This window comes from Nicotiana sylvestris, chromosome 1 (genome assembly GCF_000393655.2).
Source record: "Nicotiana sylvestris chromosome 1, ASM39365v2, whole genome shotgun sequence".
Lineage (NCBI taxonomy): Eukaryota > Viridiplantae > Streptophyta > Magnoliopsida > Solanales > Solanaceae > Nicotiana > Nicotiana sylvestris.
The window spans coordinates 163,941,658-163,963,182 of record NC_091057.1 but is presented as its reverse complement, the minus strand read 5'-3'; the positions used below and the strand labels follow the sequence as shown (position 1 = coordinate 163,963,182).

General features: G+C 38.2%; 1 protein-coding gene across 1 annotated transcript; it reads left to right on the top strand.

The window, feature by feature from the left end:
- Nucleotides 1-3,152: 3,152 nt before the first annotated feature.
- Nucleotides 3,153-3,665, top strand: LOC138876864 (uncharacterized). The gene is made up of 2 exons (XM_070155921.1): nt 3,153-3,452; nt 3,549-3,665. Exons 1-2 carry the CDS (start codon nt 3,153-3,155, stop codon nt 3,663-3,665), a joined length of 417 nt encoding a protein of 138 aa, XP_070012022.1.
- The last annotated feature ends 17,860 nt before the right edge of the window (nt 3,666-21,525 follow it).

Sequence of the window (21,525 nt, the reverse complement as noted above, 5' to 3'; positions counted from 1 at the left end):
GTGATTCTTTGTCAAATAAAAGCATTGCTCCATTAAAGTATAATGTTTTCTTAACTTTATAGATAATTAATCATAAGAATCCGGATCAGGCCAAAGCATATAATTGAATTAGCACGTACCTTTTCTTCTAGATTTAGAGACAAATGCACTAGAAATATAGTCACTATAGGATACCCTTCTAAAATAATGAGACGAGCCTCGCCCAAATAAAAATGCAAAATTGCGGGGCCCTCAATAAATAACCATGATAATTATTTAGAATTCAGGATAGGCCATTTAATAAATTTCATGGCCTTCTACAAAATAATAACGCGTTAGACTCCGTAGGCGCGGCTTAATTAAATCATATTCTTAAATTCGGGTGCACATTGATGTGACCCAAATCCGAATCTCAACGAAGTCCGAATGTGTCGACGATCACGGGTGCATTGATTGTGACGTGGTTCGACATGCATTTTCACGACGTTGCAATTCTATAAAAATAAATGATAATAATAAAAGCGGTATAAATCTAATAAGAAGCATATAAATCACAACATGTATTTAAATCAGTTATTTAGCCATTATAACAATTTAAGCGACCGTGCTAGAACCACGGGATTCGAGGGTGCCTAACACCTTCCCTCGGGTCAACAGAATTCCTTACTTAGAATTTCTGGTTCGCAGACTTCATTTGGAAAAGTCTAAAATTTCCTCGATTTGGGATTCGAGATAAACCGGTGACTTGGGACACCAAAAGCCAAACCTTTCTCAAGTGGCGACTCTGAATTAAATAAATAATCCCATTTCGAATATTGTCACTTAAATTGGAAAAACTCCACCCGCGCATCTAACCCTTCGGGGCGGGGGCGCGCAAAAAGGAGGTGTGACAGATATCACCAGATCTTGATGGATAAGGAAGATGCAGAAAAGACAGCATTCATCATGCATGGGGGACATATTGCTACCAGGTAATGCCATTTGGTCTGAAGAATGCTAGGGCAACTTACACGAGGGCGATGACCACCATATTTCATGACATGATACATAAGGAGATTGAGGTTTATGTAGATGATGTGATCATAAAGTCAAAGAAGCAGTCTGACCATGTCAAGGACTTGAGGAAGTTTTTCCAAAGGCTCCGCAGGTATAACCTCAAGCTCAATCCAGCAAAATGTGCATTTGGTGTCCCGTCTGGGAAACTGTACGGATTCGTGGTCAGTCGACGCGGTATTGAGTTAAATCCGTCGAAGATCAAAGCCATCCAAGAGTTACCACCCCCAAAGAACAAAACTGAGGTGATGAGTTTGCTTGGAAGGTTAAGTTACATTAGCATGTTCATTGCTCAGCTCACGACAACCTGTGAGCTCATCTTTAAGCTATTGAAGAAGAATGCTGCAGTCAAGTGGATTGACGAGTGTCAAGAAGCTTTTGATAAGATTAAGAGGTACCTGTCAAACCCATATGTGCTGGTCCCACCAGAGCCTGGAAGACTTTTGATTCTCTATTTGACAGTCTTGGATAATTCTTTTGGCTGTGTATTGGGCTAACATGACATCACGGGAAAGAAGGAGCAAGCAATCTATTATCTTAGTAAGAAGTTCACTCCCGATGAGGTTAAGTACACTCTGCTTGAGAAGACATGTTGCGCCCAAACTTGGGTGGCACAAAAGTTGAAGCATTATCTATCGTCCTACACTACTTACCTCATATCTCGCATGGATCCCCTGAAGTATATCTTTCAGAAGCCTATGCCCAGGGGAAGACTTGCAAAGTGGCAGATTTTACTTACAGAGTTTGACATCATCTATGTGACTCAGACCGTGATGAAACTCCCAAGCCTTGGCCGACCACTTGGCCGAGAATTCGGTGGATGATGAATATGAGCCCCTAAAGACTTATTTTCCTGATGAAGAGGTCATGTATGTTGACTAGGTTGACCGTGATGAAAAGCCAGGTTGGAGACTCTTCTTTGATGGAGTTGCTAACATGAAAGGTGTCGGAATAGGGGCTGTACTCATCTCTGAAACAGGGCAACACTGCCTTGTAGTAGCCCAACTTCGATTTTATTGCACCAACAACATGGCTGAGTACGAAGCATGCATTCTGGGTTTGTGGTTAGCTACAGACATGGGAGTCCAAGAAATACTCATTTTGGGAGATTCAGATTTGTTGGTCCACCAGATTCAAGGAGAATGGGAGACTCGGGACTTGAAGATCATACCGTACCGACAGTGCCTGCATGATATTTGTCAATGATTCAGGTCGGTAGAATTCAGACATATTCCCAGAGTTCATCATGAGATTTCCGATGCCGTGGCTACTCTAGCGTCAATGTTACATCATTCGGACAAGGCTTATGTCGATCCTGTGCATATCCAAGTTCGTGATCAACATGCTTATTGTAATGTGGTTGAAGAAGAAATTGATGGTGAACCTTGATTCCATGATATCAAGGAATACATCAAGTCGGGGGTATATCTAGTGCATGCCACGGGTGATCAAAAGATAACCATTCAATGTTTGGCTAGTGGATTTTTCCTAAGTGGGGGAATCTTGTACAAGAAGACTCCAGATTTGGGACTGCTGAGGTGCATAGATGCTAAAGAAGCTTCAATTATCATGGCTGAAGTGCATTCTGGAGTTTGCGGGCCGCATATGAATGGGTATGTATTGGTAAAGAAGATACTTCGAGCAGGTTATTATTGGCTCACCATGGAACGAGATTGCATCAGCTTTGTTCGCATATGTCATCAATGCCAGGTACACGGTGATTTGATTCATTCTCCCCCATCTGAGTTACACACAATGTCTGCACCTTGGCCTTTTGTTGCTTGGGGTATGGATGTCATTAGACCAATAGAGACGGCAGCATCGAACGTGCATAGTTTTATTTTGGTGGCCATTGATTACTTTACCAAATGGGTCGAAGCTGTAACTTTTAAGTCCGTGACCAAGAAGGCAGTGGTAGATTTTGTTCATTCAAACATCATTTGTTAGTTCGGGATTCCCAAGGTGATCATCACAGACAATGATGCTAATCTCAACAGTCATTTGATGAAAGATGTATGCCAACAGTTCAAGATCATGCATCGGAATCCACTCTGTATCGCCCCAAGACAAATGGAGTTGTTGAGGCTGCCAACTAGAACATAAAGAAGATATTTTGTAAGATGGTTCAAGGTTCGAGGCAGTGGCATGAAAAATTGCCTTTTGTCTTACTGGGTTATCGCACTACTGTTCGCACTTCAGTAGGTGCAACTCCTTATTTGCTGGTATATGGAACTAAGGCAGTCATACCTACGGAAGTTGAGATTCCATCCTTTTGGATCGTTGCAGAAGCTGAAATTGATGATGATGAGCGGGTCAAAGCTCGGCTCGAGCATTGGAGTTTGATTGATGAGAAAAGATTGGCTGCAGTATGTCATGGTCAATTGTACCAGAAGATAATGGCAAGAGCATACAACAAAAAGGTGCGTCCTCGAAAATTCGAAGTGGGCTAGATGGTATTGAAATGCATCCTTCTTCATCAGACTGAAGCTAAAGGCAAGTTCGTCCCAAACTGGCAGGGACCGTTCATAGTGACAAGAGTATTGCCCAATGGTGCTTTGTATTTAACAGACATAGAAGGCAAATGTGTAGATATGTCTATCAATTCTGATGCGGTCAAGAGGTACTATGTATGAGTCTTTTGCTTATTTTCAGTCGCATTTTGTACTTGGCATGTTCAAAGTTGAAATGATGAAGACATTTTGTTCCGCTACCCAAACACTTTTATCCTTTGTTATCCCTTTTGAGCCTTATTTATTTTCTTTCATACACCTCTTTTGGAATCAATAGCGGAATTAGAGAATGAAAAAAAAAAGAATAAATGAATGAAAAATAAGAAAAATAAAAAAGAAGGAAAAAGAAAAGAAGAAAAAATCAAAAAAAAAGAAAAGAAAAAAGAAATCAAAAAAAAGAGAAAAGAAAAAAAAGGAAAAGAAAAAGAAAAAGAAAAAGAATTAACTTTGTGTTGGAACTACGTTCAACCTGATTCTTGTCACCACAAGATACGTAGGCAGTCTTACGGTTTAGTTACACCAAATAAAATCTTTCATACTCCCCGAAGTCAAGAGTGGGGCAGTTTTTCTTAGAAATCTCATCAAAGAAAAAATCCAAAAAAAAACATTCCGAGACTCCAAGAAACTGGGGAGAAGTTTAAATTTGGCCAAAAGGCCTGATTCCAAAAGTTGTAATTTTGAACCCTTTCATCTTAAATTATTTTTTAGCCTTCATGCCACCCTTTTTTTCCAACCCTGTCCAAAAGACTACATTACAGTCTGAAGAAAGACCTTCCGACCAGTCTTTGAGGATGCCAAATCAAGTGTGTGGTAAAAGTATGATCTTGTATCATGGGTAATACCTTGTTCTCAGTACAAAGAGAGAAAATGATAAAATGAGAGAGTCTTATCGGTGAAAACCCTCATGGGCACCGTAAGGCTACAGTGAGTTGAGAAAAAAAGCAAAACGAAAGAGGCTTGATGGTGAAAACCCTTCAGGGCAACACAAGTCAAATGAAGATTGTGGATCAAATAGGACAATTGAAGCGTTGAAGCCCAGTTTCACAGCGAAGAGGTACAACAAGAGTTAAAGATTAAACTTGCTTGAGAGATTAGGCCACTTAATCCAAAGGTGCTTATCATGGTCATTAGAGTTGGTATCCACATCTGATAAGTTTCTACTTTGTAATTTTCTTGTTAGGTATCATCTCTTTCCTTTGTCCCTTATTTTGTTCCTTTTGTTTTGTTTGAGTCCCTTCTTGAGTCTGTTTGGTCAGAACAAGTGAGAAATGACTTCAAAATTTGCTACCAACTTTTCAATTGCACAAAACAAATTTGGCTAGCATATCAAAGTGGCATAAGTCAGGAAAAAGTGGTATGCGCATTGAATTGGTAACAATCAACATACTTTGGGATTCATGTGAAACGCAAGGGTTCAGTAAATATCAATTCATGAGCAAAATGCAAAAGATAGAGGATATTGGGATCGAATGGAGCAGAGGTGTTTTCTGTGATAAGGGTTGAAAGAAAATGGGTAGTCGATAACAGGCAAGGTCTCCCAAGTTGAAATCAAAGTTATTTTGGCAAGTGCAAAAGCAGCCGCATTCAAAGTCAAGGACACAAACTAACCACCACATTTTAAACTCACAAGTTTTCTTTGTTTGAAATAGGAATAAGGGTCGGAGCGTAGACGAGCGAGCAGAGCCAAGGAAAGAGGGAAGCCCGTCATAGAGCAGTCGACTAGAAGCAGTGCAAGCAAGTTGGTTAAAAAATAAGAAAAAAGAAAAGAAAAGATAGAAAAATAAAAAAGGAAGAAAAGAAGAGCCGACAAAGAGAAGTTTCTCATATCTTTGCCTTTATCTGTCTTGCCAGTGTGCATAAAATGTTGCTATTGCTCTTCACATTTTTTCCTCCTAGGATAAAAAGTCCTAGTCTGATGGATTTTCCTCCCAACCAAATCTTAGTCTGATGAATCTTTCTCCTAAGATAACAAAAAATGGGAGGGGGGGGGGACCTGGTCTGATGAATTTTCTCCTAGGATCAAAATCTTAGTCTGATGAGTCTTTCTCGTAAGATAAGAGACCTAGTCAGATGAATTTTCTCCTAGGATCAAAATCTTAGTCTGATGAATCTTTCTCCTAAGATAAGAGACCTATTCTGATGAATTTTCTCCTAGGATCAAAATCTTAGTCTGATGAATCTTTCTCCTAAGATAACAAAATAAGAGACCTAGTCTGATGAACTTTCTCCTAGGATCAAAATCTTAGTCTGATGAATCTTTCTCCTAAGATAGAAGACCTAGTCTGATGAACTTTCTCCTAGGATCAAAAGATCTAGTCTGATAAACTTTCTCCTAGGATCGAAATCTTAGTCTGATAAATTTTTCTCCTAAGATTAGAAAACCTAGTCTGATGAATTTTCTCTCAGGATAGAAATCTTAGTCTGATGAATCTTTCTCCTAAGATAACAAAAAAAAGGGACCTAGTCTGATGAATTTTCTCCTAGGATCAACTCTTAGTGTGATGAATCTTTCTCCTAAGATAAAAAGACCTAGTTTGATGAATTTTCTTCTAGGATCAAAATCTTAGTCTGATGAATCTTTCTCCTAAGATAACAAAAAGACCTAGTCTGATGAATCTTTCTCCTAAGAGGGACCTAGTCGGATGAATTTTCTCCTAGGATCAAATCTTAGTCTGATGAATCTTTCTCCTAAAATAATAAAAAAGGGACCTAGTCTGATGAATTTTTTCCTAGGATCGACATCTTAGTCTGATGAATCTTTCTACTAAGATAAGAAAACCTAGTCTGATGAATTTTCTCCTAGGATAGAAATCTTAGTCTAATGAATCTTTCTCCTAAGATAACAAAAAGTCCTAGTCTGATGAACTTTCTCCTAGGGTCAAAATCTTAGTTTGATGAATCTTTCTCCTAATAGGGACCTAGTCTAATGAATTTTCTCTTAGGATCAAATCTTAGTCTAATAAATCTTTCTCCTGAGATAACAAAAAAACCTAGTCTGATGAACTTTCTCCTAGGATCAAAATCTTAGTATGATGAATATTTCTCCTAAGATAGAAGACCTAGTCTGATGAATTTTCTTCTAGGATCAAAATCTTAGTCTGATGAATCTTTCTCCTAAGATAACAAAAAAACCTAGTCTGATGAACTTTTTCCTAGGATCGAAATCTTAGTCTGATGAATTTTTCTCATAAGATAGAAAACCTAGTCTGATGAATTTTCTCCTAGGATCGACATCTTAGTCTGATGAATCTTTCTCCTAAGATAACAACAAAAAAAAGAGGGACTTAGTCTGATGAATTTTCTCCTAGGATCGAAATCTTAGTTTGATGAATCTTTCTCCTAAGATAAAAGACCTAGTCTGATAAATTTGATAGTCAAATGTTCTTGGTTTTACTCACAGGAGACGCACATACCAGTCAAGTCTTTAGTTTTACTCTCATCATTGCATCAATAGCATATGTGATTTACAGTTTTGCTAACAACTCATAAATCTTCCTAGTGCAAACTGGGGTAGAAAATTTTGTTTGTTTCGTTGTTTTGATTGTAGGCACCCATCTGGAGAACAAGGGAATTTGTTTCAATTATTTCAAGTTTCAAGTCAGTAGCAGGCGCCCACCTGAAGAACGAGGGAAGTCATTTTAGAATTCAATTAAAGTTAGAAGTAGCAGAAGCTCGCAGTAAGAATATGAGTCGACAATCCGAGATGACCAGCAGAAGTAGTCTCAATCTAGAATAAAAGAAGAAAAAAAAAGAAGAAAAAGAAGAAAAAAAGAGAAAAGAAGAAAGAAAAGAAAGAAAGTGAATCCAAAATGCAACAGCAGAAAAAAAGATGTCAATTGCTAAAAACGTGGTTGAACTCACGAGCACTACATGTTCGTCGTTATCCGAAAAGCTGAAGAAGAATGAACTAGCACCTGCAGCTAGCAAATGTCAAGGTTCAAATCTAAAGTCTGCATGAAGAACCATTCAAGACTCAAGATCAAGCTTCAAAAGACTTATAGATAAGAATTTTGTAACTCATAGCTGACAGACTTAGTTAATCTTTTTTTTATTTGATGTAATAACAAGACCGCGGACCGGAACCTCGATGGAACGACACCTCGAGCGTCTCCCCACCTCGGTATACTCCATCATCTCACTCACCTCTAAACTACACGTGGCCTGATTCCTTTATAGCCAAGGATATGTAGGCAGCTCAGATACCAGGGCTCGGTCACATCCCCCTTCCTCGTAGTTTTTGGTCTCCCTAAATAAGAGTCGGGTCAAAAAACCTGTCTAGTCGTTTTTTGTCTGAAAATATTTCGTATTTCCAGTCAAAGAGGGGCAGCTGTAGACATGTGATTTTTGACCCTCCCCAAGATTTTACATATTTTAGCATTTAAACACTTAGTTTAGGTCTAATATAGTTATTTCAACTAATTTTTACTCTTTTACATTATTTTTATCACAAAATTGAAAAATACAAAAATAGTTTCATTTTTCTCTATTTAATTAAGGTATTAGGTATTTTTAGAAAAATATTATTTTTTAACCCATTTTTATTTTTAGTATAATCCTTGAAAATATCAAAAATAGCTTTATGTCATGATATAGTTGTTTTAGTTAATTAGGATTAGTTTTACATTTTATAGTATTATTTTAGAAAAAAATAAATATTTTTATCCAAATTGCAAGAATTATGGAATTAAAAACTAAATTTTATAACCCAATTCACCAAGCCCAATCTTCTTAGCCCACCCCTAACCTTTGAAGACCCCTCTTCTTCTTAAGACAAAAGAAAAACCTAGAAAGATTTTCCTCTCTTAACCTTAGACCCATGGAAAACCCCAAGTGATCCTCTCTAGCTAACACACACGAACAATGAGACCTCCTCCGCCGTCTCTCTCTCTCTTCATAAAAGAGACTCAACGGCAATGAGCAAAGAAAATGGAGAAAGGGAGCAGCGGCCAAAAAATTTTCCAAGGCCCCAGCCTTTTCACACCCCTATTGTCATCTTCCAACCCGGCGACACCAGCCTCAAATCGCAGCAAAGCTAGCTGCAAAACAAATCCAAGAACAACTCTGAAACATCACTGAAATCAGCCACGAGAATCAACCAAAAACCAACCATCTTCTCCACCATCTTAAACACCTTGAAGCCTCCATTAAATATCAGCGAAAATCAGTCTAAAAATAAGAAAAAACAGTCCCAAAAACAAGCAGAAAACCTCCATCAAACAGCTCTAAAAACAGTCTCGAAACACCCTAGAAATAGTCTTGTCTCCGTCGTAATTATACCATCTCCGACCAGCTCCTTTTCCTCCAACAAACAGCTGCAAAACCATCTTGAAATCATCCCCAACCCAGCAAAAGAATAATCCCAAACACCATTAGAAACACCCGACGAAGCAACTGTTTCAGTTTCTTCCGAGTTTCGCAGCACTACGATATATTTGGCGAGGTATCCCCTTCGAGGTTTTCTGGTCAAGCTCGAGTCCCTGCTCATGTTCATACGTTGTTGCTGTAATTGAAGAGAGATCTACTCATTGAGGTCAATTTCTCACCATTTTTTTTGTTTCTTGTATTTAATGGATCATGCCTAATCTTATTCTACATGTTTATGTGGTGATATAAGTTTAACGTGCATTTGTGAATTTATGTTTGGTTGTTTGATTCTTTGCATCCGATTCTCGTTAGTTTGAACTAATATTCCCTTTTGTTATTGTTGATTAAAAAAATGGAGAGATATAACGAAAGAGAAGTCAGGCAGTGATGATTAGTTGAAAATGTATCGTGGGGAATTGAAATGCTAAAAAAAGCAATTTGGACTAAATAAAGAAACGTTTAACGCTTCCATTATTCCCTTTTGATTATTATAAGTACATTTAAGGTTGTTAACATATGGACAAGAATTGAATTTTATTTTATTTAGTTTTATTTTATTTTGGGTTATTTTTATTGTTCACTAGCCGCATGTTTAGGCTGATCACTTGGGTAGGCAAGCTTTAGGATTTTTGTTAGTATCGAGGCGAGAGGTCGTTCCCTTAGTTAAATTTATCGGGGGAATGCCCCGAAGGATTTGTATATATTTTATTTCGGGAATTCCCTCGAAGTATTTGTATTTGGAGGCCTAAAGTAGAACTCGTAGTATTTTATTTTATTTTTATTTTTTATTAGGTGGGGACGACCTCGATCCTCGTGTGTGTTTATTTTGCTTTTCCGTATTTATTTTTACCTCAATTTGAATATTCTAAAAGCCAACTAGATCGAGTACGTAACTGTGGCTTTCACGGGACTTGGGGAGTGCCTAACACCTTCTCCCCGAGTCAAATGAACCCCCTTATCCGAATCTCTGGTGCATACTTAGTTTTGGAGTCCAAAGTGTTTAAAAAGAAAAAAATCATTTTTATAAAATGGTGACCTGACACACCGGAATTAAATGTCAGGTGGCGACTCTGAAAAGCCCTTTTGAACATAATTTTGTCACTTTCGAATTTGAAAACCCTTTTTGAGCTTCAAAAATCCTTTTATTTATAATAAGAGGGTTAAGTGAGGTTTGCAAAAAAGGTGTGTGACAATTAAAACTATATATATATATATATATATATATATATATATATATATATATATATATATATATATATATATATATATATATATATATATATATATATATATATATATATATATATATATATATATATATATATATATATATATATATATATATATATATATATATATATATATATATATCAAGTTTCATCAACTATCCCAACAAAAGAAGTTACTCCATTACGAAGTAATAAAAACTAATTTAAAACAAAGAACTTATGAAGTAATATTATTCTTCCAAAAGAAAGACAACTAGTAGAAAAATACTAAAGACAAAGAGAGACCAAAGACTAGTTTTCTCCCGTATGACTCTATATCTTCTCTTCAAAATTCACACTCTATTTATAGAGTTTTCTTGCCTATGGTTCTCCATAGTTACAACTACGGAAATTGTAGGTGCAACTATGACTTTGCCAATTGAGTGTCATTCTGCAGAGGAAGAACCATAGTTTCAACTATAATTTGTTAGTTGCAACTATGTAATTTGCTTCATGATTTCCAATTGCCATTGTCGCAATTATGGTGCTATATTTGCTTCTTCATTCCCGGTTGACTACTCAATTCTCACTTTTTTTTGCTTCTTTTCTTTAATTTTCATACGCTCTTCCTCCTGCGAAGTATGTTAGGAAATATGGGAGAACATGGTATATTTATTCATGTTTTATTTAAAATATTTAATATTTACATATAAAAATATATGAATAAACTATATCCATCACCCCTGGATCCTAAACCACCCAACTATTAGAACCATTATCGAAGGTCTCCTTACTCAAACTGACATTTCGACAACAGTCCCTATAGTCCACAACAAAGGGACCTGGGATACCTCATCCATCTCCACAAACATCCCATCAAGTATCAAAAACACTCTCCTCAACACATTCATCCCACCCAATCCTATAAAAGAGGATAGGATGATCTGGGGAATCACCACCAATGGCATCTTCAGCACAAAGTCAGCCTACTCTTTTCTTGTCAACATTGTCCCAGTGGAAGGTACAAATACATGCAGCAACTCCTTATGGATCTGGAAGCTGAAAACACCAAACAAGATCCAATCCTTCTTCTGGCTCCTCTATCACGAAAGGCTCCCCACTGGGGCCTTCTTCCACCACATAGGGTTAAGTCTGAACCTATTGTGTTGTTTCTGCAACCAGGCCATTGAGACATCGGCCCATATTTTCTTTGAGTGCCCTAACACAAAAGAGTTGCGGGCAAATCTACTCTAGAAGAGCACCTTCAAGGCACAAATCCAAAACATCTCATTCAGCAGCCAGGATTAGCCTACCACATGGGCCTATCTCAAAAAGAAGCCTTTCAATAATATCATCAATTGGGAAGACTTCCTTTCTTTTAGCTTCTGGTAGACCTGGATCACCAGGAATAATAATCTCTTCAACAAAAAGGACATAATCCTTGCAAATGTTGCTTTAGCAAAAGCCACTGAGTTTATCACTATCTCTGTGGACAAAGTACCCACAAAAGAAAAGACTACCTAGGTCAAGTGGATTCCCCCACCAAGAGGCCACTTTAAACTTAACATTGATGGGGCTGTAATTGGGAACCCGGGCAGGGAGGAGGGAGGAGCTTTCAGAGATACAAATGGTAATTGGGTGATGGGCTTTATGGGAAGTATACAACACACTACCAATACACAAGCAGAACTACTTGCAATGCTGAGAAGACTACAGATTGCTGAAGAAAGACAGTTTTCGCCTCTGGAAATCAAGACAGACTCTACCGAGGTAATAAGAATGCTCAACAATGAAAATCATGTTTTTGACTCAATTATCTTTGAATGTCGGTCAATCATCCTAAGACTCGGAGACGTGGTGGTAAAGCACAGCTACAAGGAGATGAACAAAGTAGATGACCTATTGGAAAAGGAGGGTGCCAAAAAGAATTTTTTTGATAAACCTATGTAACAATAGTTCCTCTGGTGTTTGCTATCCATGCTTTTTGAGCAGACATGACAGGGATTGTATTTTCAAATAAGTTTTTGATTGTAATAGCTCTACTTTTGTTACTAACGCGGGGGAACTAGTATACCCCAGTAAACAATGCTACTGTATATACCCTAATGGATAATGTTTAATATATGCTAGAAAATCCCTTTAACCAAAAAGAAAAGGTTATTAAAGAACGAATTTGAAGAAAAGTATTACTGAAAGACATCATATTTATACCTTCTCATCTTTATTGAAAAATTTGAATCTTAAAGTTGCGCAATGTTTGTGCTCTTTGACTTAATATACATTAAATTTAGCTGGAAATCATACGAGTTTTAAATTCTTTGACGCTTAAATTTACTAAATATTTGTATTTAAGGTAGGACGAAGCATTATTGAACTTTCTCATACAGGTATATTCCAGTTTCTCATCATCGTTTATCGATTTGATATTTTAAAGTCAACACTGTATTTCTAATAAAAACGGACAATGTACTGTTCCTTTCCTTCTTTTGATATATGTGCTATATTTAACTGGCAACAAGCAGTGGAGACAGGAGGGAATGGTTCACAATAATATTTACAATTTGAATTTAAAAAATGACCATGTAAAGATTTCTTTTATTTTATTTTGAAATATTTTATGTGTAAAAATAACAATCTCTGGAAAATTTTGATATGAAACAGCAAAAATTGTAATAGGCCCTAAAACCAATAGGAGAAAATGTTCCGATACAAGTTGCGGACTCTTCCACTAATCATGTGGAACCCAATTTTTTAAATATGATAATGTACTCAAGTTAAGTTGTATGCATCAGCATTGTAAAAAATATTTATATAAATAATTCACTTAAAAAGTAATAGACTTAAAAAGCAATCGCAGGCAACTGTGTTCAATACTAGCATTACCTAGAATAAATGATAAGTAACTTGTTATAACTAACTAAATTACACTATAGTATAAAAGTTCATCATACGGACTGCACTGGATATAACTCAAATCATTATTTTTTAGAAATATGAGTTATGCTCTATTGAATTTTTTACTTCTACTTAGGGGAGGATGCACCTTTAGCGAAGCGGTGGCACGCGACACCGCTTTATTGGAAAATTCTACTAAGTGTATGTATTAATACTGCAAGAAAACGGATAAGTAAGAAAAAATGACACTATTTGACAAAATTTGTGTCACGATCCGGATTTCCCACCCTCGGGAGTCGTGATAGCGCCTACTCGTGAAAGCTAGGCAAGCCGCGTAATATAGAATCTCTAACTATTTTATTTAGCCTTTTTAACAATTTAAACTAACATGTGATTAACAATGAAATATTAATGATAAATAGATACAAGCGGAAGACTTAAGCTGGTAAATTAACCATAAACAGTACGACAATGCCAACATACATCTCTACCTGGAATCCGGTGTCACAATATCACAGACTGTCTATAAATACTGCACACAAATGTCAGAAAAAAAAGTAAAATCTGTCTCGGAAGCAAATGAAAACAGAATAAACATAAAGATAGAAGCGAACGCCGGGCCTGCGGATGCCTACAGGACTACCTCGGGATCTCTAACTGGACTGAAGGCAGCCACCCAATGCTACGGTCCAAAAGCTGCCGCTCTGGGAACTGCACATAGTGCAGAGTGTAGTATCAGCAACCCCGACCCTATGTGCTGGTAAGTGTCTGGCCTAACCCCGGTGAAGTAGTGACGAGGCTAGGACCAGACTACCAAATAAACCTGTGCAGTTATATAATATGCAGTAGAAAATAAAACAGGAATAAACAAGTAAAGATGGGAGGGGGTACATGCTGCTGCGGGGGAATATTAGTACCAACAGTAAATTAAGAGAAAAAGCATAAGAACAATTTAGAATTTACAACAAAAAAAATAAGGAACTTGTAACCAATCTATGAACACTTCGTATTATCAATTGCTGCGGCGCGCAACCCGATCCCAAAACTTAATAACTCTGTTGCGACGTGCAACCCGATCTATATCATTTATCACTGTTGCGGCGTGCAACCTGATCAAATTATATTATTGTTGCGGCGTGCAACCTGATCAAATTATATTATTGTTGCGGCATGCAACCCGATCCAAATATAATATTGTTGCGGCATGCAACCCGACCCAAAAATAATATTGTTGTGGCGTGCAACCTGATCCAAATATAATATTGTTGCGGCGTGTAACTCGATCCACATATACAGTTCAACACCAATCACAACAAGAGTCCCGACAAGGGACCAATAAAGAAACAACACTATCCCGGCAAGAGAATCGACGGTATAAGTAAATACGTCCCGGCAAGGGAAAATCAGCTATAACCAAACTTGTTCCAACATCTAACTACCTCAACTAGCACCAATACTCAATAATAAGTAATTTCCACGAGAATAATCATAATCCTTGTCCAACTCAGAGAATCAACAACTTAGACATTCGTAGTATTTATTCGGAACACAACAATACCAATTTAAGACTCACGGTTATGCTTGACACCAACGTGTAGATACTCGTCACCAAGCCTATACGTCATACTCAACAAGTAATATATAGCAAATAGGACTCAACTCCTAATCCCTCAAGCTAAGGTTAGACCAAACACTTACCTCGAACTTCCACGGCCAACTCAAGCCTCAAACACCGATTTTCCTTTAGAATTCGCTTCCAAACAACTCGTATCTAGTCCAAATTGATTTAACAACATCAATAAATGCTAAACAATCTAATTCCAATGCTCAATTGTAGAATTCCCATCATTCTTCCCAAAAAGTCAAAAATCGACCCCGGGCCCGCTGGGTCAAGACATGAGGTTCGGACCAAAACCCGATCAATCATTCATCCACGAGCCCGAATATGTATTTAGTTCCAAAATTCGACCCCAAAACGAGGTCTAAATCCCAATTATGCAAAAAGCCCTAACTTTACCCAAATCCCTAATTTTCTACCCTTAAGAACATGATTTAGGCCTAGAAATCTAATGGGTGTTAATTAAGGCTGCATTGTGGTCCGGGCCCGGGCCAAACGGGCCTGGGCTTGAGGTGGGTCGGGATGAGGCGGTCCCGGGCCAAACGGTCCCAATGTGTGGAACCGGCCCACGGTGGTCCTAAGCCCATATGGTCCCGGGCTAAATGGGTCGGGCCCACGGGCCTAGCGGGCTTTTTTCGTTTCGGGCTATTTTTTTTATTTTTTTATCTAAGGAACTTTCTTGTAAACTATATATGTATATACTAGTATAAATTGCTTATATATAGCTATATAAATATATATAGTATATATAGTATATATAGTATGTATAGTATGTATATATAAGGGTGTACTATGTGTATATATAATTATATATTGCCTTATGTAATATATATTGCCTTATATATATGTATGTATGTATATGTATAGTTTATATGTATTAGATATATAATATATATACTATATCAAATTTAAACACAAAATAAATTGCAAAGAAATATTCAAGGGAATGTCTTATATATTTTACTATTACGACATTAACAAAGAATGACAATATCTTTCTTAGTCTTCCTCCCCCTAATGGAATGAGCACAACAAGGTACTAATACCACCATTAAAAGGAAAAAAACTAAGGAAGATGTGCCAAAATACAAGTTACATGTTAGTCTATGTATTATCTCTAACAAATCTCATAAATCCTTCAAGGTCCGGAGAAATTTTCGTTGGTAGTGGTGGAAAAGAAGCTTGTTCATCACCGCTTGCGGGCGAAGCAGCATCCTGCGCAAGTTCCGCTAGCATTTCTTCATAAGCTTCATCTATCTCCGGTTGTGATTCTGCAAGTCCAAAATTTCTTCTTTCCGAACGCATCCAATCTCTGAAGAGTACTGATTTTTCCAAGCTCTCCCGCATAGACGCTCTATGATCACCGATTTGAAGTCTCACTTGACTGAATGCACTCTCTGATGCTACTGTTGAAGCTTGAACACTTCAAATATCTCGAGCCATCCTTGAAAGAACCAGATAGTGTTTTTGTTTGTCCTTCCACCATTCCAAAACGTCGAAGGAACCGTCGGGATTCTCTGATTCAAGACCCTGCGACAAATAAACTTAAAGCTCATTTAGTTGTGAACTATCATCAAAATTATCACCTTGAGAGCCCCTGAACTTCGTCCAAGAACTAAGGGCTTTTAGGCCCGCAGTTCTCTTAAATGCTTGCGAACTAGACGAAGCTAATTTAATTGAGGCTTTTGCATCTCCAAGTGTAGCAAATTCCTCAGCTGAAAGTGATAAAGCGTTATAAATTTTTGAATACCAAAAGTGAGGACCTCCTAATTTCATTGTAGGATTTAACAATGCAGCAACACCAAAAATAGGAGGGATAGGAAAACAATATTTTTTAAACTTAGCTTTCATAGAATTAATAGCTTCTTGATAAATTACTCCACCCTCTGAAAATTGAGTAAATAAATCTACAAGTGCTGCAATATAAACTAAACAGTTAGAAATAGTAGGATAATATTGGCCAGATAATTCATTTGTAGCAATATGAAATTGTTCTAAAAAGTCTACAAGCATTTTAACATTACTCCAATCTTGATTTGTAAGGTGCTCATCATCATCATCATCACCATTCTACACGAACATTATATGTTGCGCTTATTGAGTTCCTATATTCATATGCAACAACTAAACTTTCATACATGTAATTCCATCTAGTCGGACAAGGTTTAGGAACCTTTCTTTCTCTAAGGCCAAATTCATCACATTTTTTAAAATAGTCTCTAAGTCTACTTCTACGGTTTGAATAAAAAAGCCAATTAAGAGCCATTTTAACCTTTTCAATTTCTACATTTAAAACTTTCATACCAGCACCGACGATTAAATGGTAAATATGACAAATACATCTAACATGAAAAATATTACTAAATGCAGGATTTAGTGTAGTTGTAAGCAAGCCTATAGCATTAGTGTTACTAGAAGCATTATCCATTGAAACCGACATAATTTTATCTCTAATGCAAAGATATCTACAAATATCTGCAACTGTGTTAGCAATAAACTTACCTGTGTGGCGTGAATTAATTATTCTATAAGCAATAATGCGCTTTTCCATTACCCACTCCTCATCTATCCAATGACTTGTAACGGTTAGATAATCACAGTCATTACCACTTCTATCAATATCAGTAGTAATAGTAATACGACAATCTATATGAGTAAATAAATAGCGCAAATATTGTTTATATTCATGTTTATATTTATAAATATCGCTCTTTACGGTTGCGCGAGGCCATCCTTTATAAGTAGGATTAAAAACTCTTCTAATATAATGCACAAAATGATGGTTAGAAGGAAAACTATAGGGTAAGCACATAACAGTAACCATTTTTGTCAATTCTTCACGATCTTTATTTAGATCATAATATAAAATGCCACCGATAACAGTGTTAATTCCCGATTGAACTAGATTTGAACCTGCACTAGGGTTAACCGTACTATCTACACTTGTCCCCTTTTGCGCAGCTTTCATTTGTAAAAATCTAGCTTTATCTCTAGGGTGTTTCAATATGTGTCTAGTCAAACTACCCGTACCGCTACGGTCTCTTGTAAATTTATGAACTAGTTGAGACCCACAAGTTTTACACTTAGCCTTATTTTGTTCTCTTAGTTGAGTAAAAAAATGTCAAACAAGAGATGTTTCAGGCCGTTTAGAAGGTTGTCTATTAAAAATAGGGGTTACTACAGGAGGGTCAAGCGGGGCATCAGTTGGGTTATTAACAGGACTAATAGGTGTATCATCTAAATCCGGTTGTGTTTCATCTAAATCATCATTTTCCTCATCATTTTCAAAGATAGTTCATTAGGATAAAGAGCATTCATAACTTCTTCATTTAATTGTTGACCCGGTGCAACATCATAGCAAAATTGACTATTGGAAAATTGAAAACAAGGGTTATCACTATCAAGAATAATAGGTGGAGGAGGACAGGTAACAGGTCTGGGTCGGGGAGCCGGGGGAAGAGTAGTAGCTTGGCTACTAGATTCACCAATTTTAGATTTCCCCTTACCCTTACAACCAAAAAAAATTTTCAAAGAAAATGCCATATAATGGGGGTATTTAGAGAGAGATTGAGAGAGAATGATGAATTTATGAGTAAAAATGAAAGAATGGGGGGGGGGGGTATTTATTGTTGAGAATTGGGAAAAAGTGTAATTATAAAAAGTTTGGGGTTAAAGCAAAGTTTGGGGGCCAAATGACTATTTTTTAAAGTGCATAACGGACCAATTTTGAAGCCCAACGGTCGGATTTTAAAATCTAGCCGTTGGGCATTTTAATTTTTTTTTAAAAAAATAGTCGTTGGGGCTCGTTTGGCCCGTTGGGCCTGGTTGAACCGGCCCGCCTGCCAGTACCGGGCTCACGGACTATTTGTGTTGAACCGGCCCGTCACGGGCTTTTGAACCACTTAAGACCAGGCCCACTTGAACCGGCCCATTTGGACCGCGGTGCTGAGCCGGTCCCGGGCCCATACCGGCCCACAGTACATCCTTAGTGTTAATGAAAATTGAAGAAAATGAGTCTAAGATTACATACCTATGGATATTTAGTGAAGTTTTCTTTCAAAAATCACCCAATTTGGAGTTTGGAAGAAGAAGTTATGAAATTTTGGTTAAGTCCCATTTTGGCTTCTATTTTAAAATCACTGGACAGGCCTTCATCGCGTTCGCGATAGGCCTGTCACGTTCGCGATGAGTTAGGCTTAGCTGACCTTTGTGTTCACGTTCGTCGGCTCGCGTTCGCGGAGCTTCATCTCCTAGAGCCTTTGCGTTCGCGGGCCAATGGTCGCGTTCGCGTAGCACAAGATTCCCTTCCCCTGCCCAGGCCATTATCCTACGTGTTCGCGAGTGCTTGGACGCATTCGCGAATGGTACTCCCCCCACAGCCTCGCGTTCGTGTCCCAATCTCCGTGTTCGCGAAGAAAAAATTGACACATGAGAAATTTGCCTTACGCGTTCCCGAGTGGGACTACGCGAACGCGAAGCACAAAACCTCTGTGCACTAAGAGCAGCAAAAACCGGCAACTTTTTCCAAGTCCAAAACTTTCCGAAATCCATCTGAAACTCACCCGAGCCCTCAGGCTCCAAACCAAACATGCATACTAACTCAAAAACGTCATATGAACTTATCTGTGCGATCAAATCGCCAAAATAACCTCTTAAACAACTAAGTTAGCATAGAAATCTAAGAAAAATCTCAAAAACTTCAAAGTATGAATTTTCACAACTACGGGTCCGAATCACCTCGAACGACTTTCGTTTCTTACCAAATTTTACAGACTTATCTTAAATCATATATAAAACCTGTACCGGGATTTGGAACCAAAATACGGGCCCGATACCATTGAGTTTTAAACACATTTCATTTCCAAAACTTAGAAATAATTTCAGAAAATAATTTTCTTTAAAAATTCATTTCTCGGGCTTGGGACCTCGGAATTCGATTCTGGGCATACACCCAAGTTCCATATTTTCCTACGGACCCTCCGGGACCGTCAAATCACGAGTCCATGTCCGTTTACCCAAAATGTTGACCGAAGTCATCTTAAATCCATTTTACAGTAAAAATTCATCATTTTTCATAGATTTTCACATAATAGCTTTCCGGCTACGCGTCCGAACTGTGCACGCAAATCGAGATAATGCCGAAAGAGGTCTTTAAGGCCTCAAAATGTAGAATTCATTTTAAAAACAAGTGATGACCTTTTGGGTCATCATATTCTCCACCTCTAAAATAACTGTTCGTCCTCGAACGGACATAAGAAGGAAGTACCTGTGTCGGGGAAAAGATGGGGATAACGTCCCCGCATGTCAGACTCAGACTCCTAGGTCGATGCCTCAGTAGGCTGACCTCTCTACTGAGAACGAACATAAGGAAAACTCTTCGATCTCAACTGACAAACCTGCCGGTCTAGAATAGTTACCGGTTCCTCCTCATAAGACAAGTCCTTGTCCAATTGGACAGTGCTGAAATCTAACATGTGGGCAGGATCGCCGTGATATTTTCGAAGCATGGACACATGAAACAATAGATGCACGGCTGATAATCTTGGCGGCAACGCAATTCTGTAAGCCACCTCTCCCACTCGATCAAGAATCTCAAACGGGCCAATGAACCTAGGGCTAAGCTTGCCCTTTTTTCCAAATCTCATCATGCCTTTCATAGGCGACACCCGAAGCAATACTCGCTCACCGACCATAAATGCCAAATCTCAAACATTACGGTGGACATAACTCTTTTGCCTGGACTGAGCTATACGAAGCCTGTCCTAAATAATCATGACCTTGTCCAAGGCATCCTGAACCAGATCCGTACCCAACAATCGAGCCTCCCCCAGCTCAAACCATCTAACCGGTGACCGACATCGCCTACCATACAAAGCCTTATAAGGAGCCATCTGGATACTCGATTGATAGTTGTTGTTGTAGGCAAACTCTACTAAAGGCAAAAACTGATCCCACAAGCCTCCAAAGTCAATGACACAAGCCCGGAGCATATCCTCCAAAATCTGAATAGTCCGCTCGGACTGCCCATCCGTCTGAGGATGAAATTCTATGCTCAACTCAACCCGTGTGCCCAACTCTCGCTGAACTGCTCTCCAAAAATGTGAGGTAAACTACGTACCTCGATCCGAAATGATAGACATGGGCACACCATGAAGACAAACAATCTCCCGGATATAGATCTTAGCTAACCTCTCGGAAGAATAGGAGACTGCCATAGGAATGAAATGTGCTGACTTGGTCAGCCTATCAACAATAACACATACTACATTGAACTTCCTCGGAGTCCGTGGGAGTCCAACAACAAAGTCCATAGTGATCCTCTCCCACTTCCACTCAAGAATCTCAATCTTCTGGAACAAACCACCCAGCCTTTAATGCTCGTACTTAACCTACTAACAATTTAAACACCGAGCCACATATGCAACGATATCCTTCTTCATTCTCCTCTACCAATAATGTTGCCGCAAATCCTGATACATCTTAGCGGCACCCAGATGAATAGAGTACCGGGAGCTATGGGCCTCCTCTAAAATCAACTCTCGAAATCCATCCATATTAGGCACACAAACTCGACCCTGCAATCTCAAAACTGTCGTGCCCCCCTTTTTCCCTCTTCGTATAAAAAAAATCGGGTTTATGACATTTTGGGTATATGACAACTCATTCCTTTTGGGAACTGGGTTTTTCATTTGAAGAGTAACCACCTAATGATTTAAGGTGCATTAGGACACCTATATGGTTCATTTCTAAGTTTGCTTAATAACCAAAGATAGGGTAAGGGCTTAAAATTATCCTAAGGGGAAGGTGTTAAGCACCCCTCAGGATCCACTAGTGTGGTTCCCGGCCAAATAGTTTTGTGATTTTGTACAATTATTAGATAGATAAGTAGGGGATTTAA

Bases quoted from the DNA above. Each gene is read 5' to 3' on its own strand.
- LOC138876864 (XM_070155921.1), top strand. From the start codon at position 3,153: ATGGTTCAAGGTTCGAGGCAGTGGCATGAAAAATTGCCTTTTGTCTTA. The intron at 3,453-3,548 runs GTGCGTCCTCGA...CCAAACTGGCAG, and splicing joins CAAGAGCATACAACAAAAAG to GGACCGTTCATAGTGACAAG.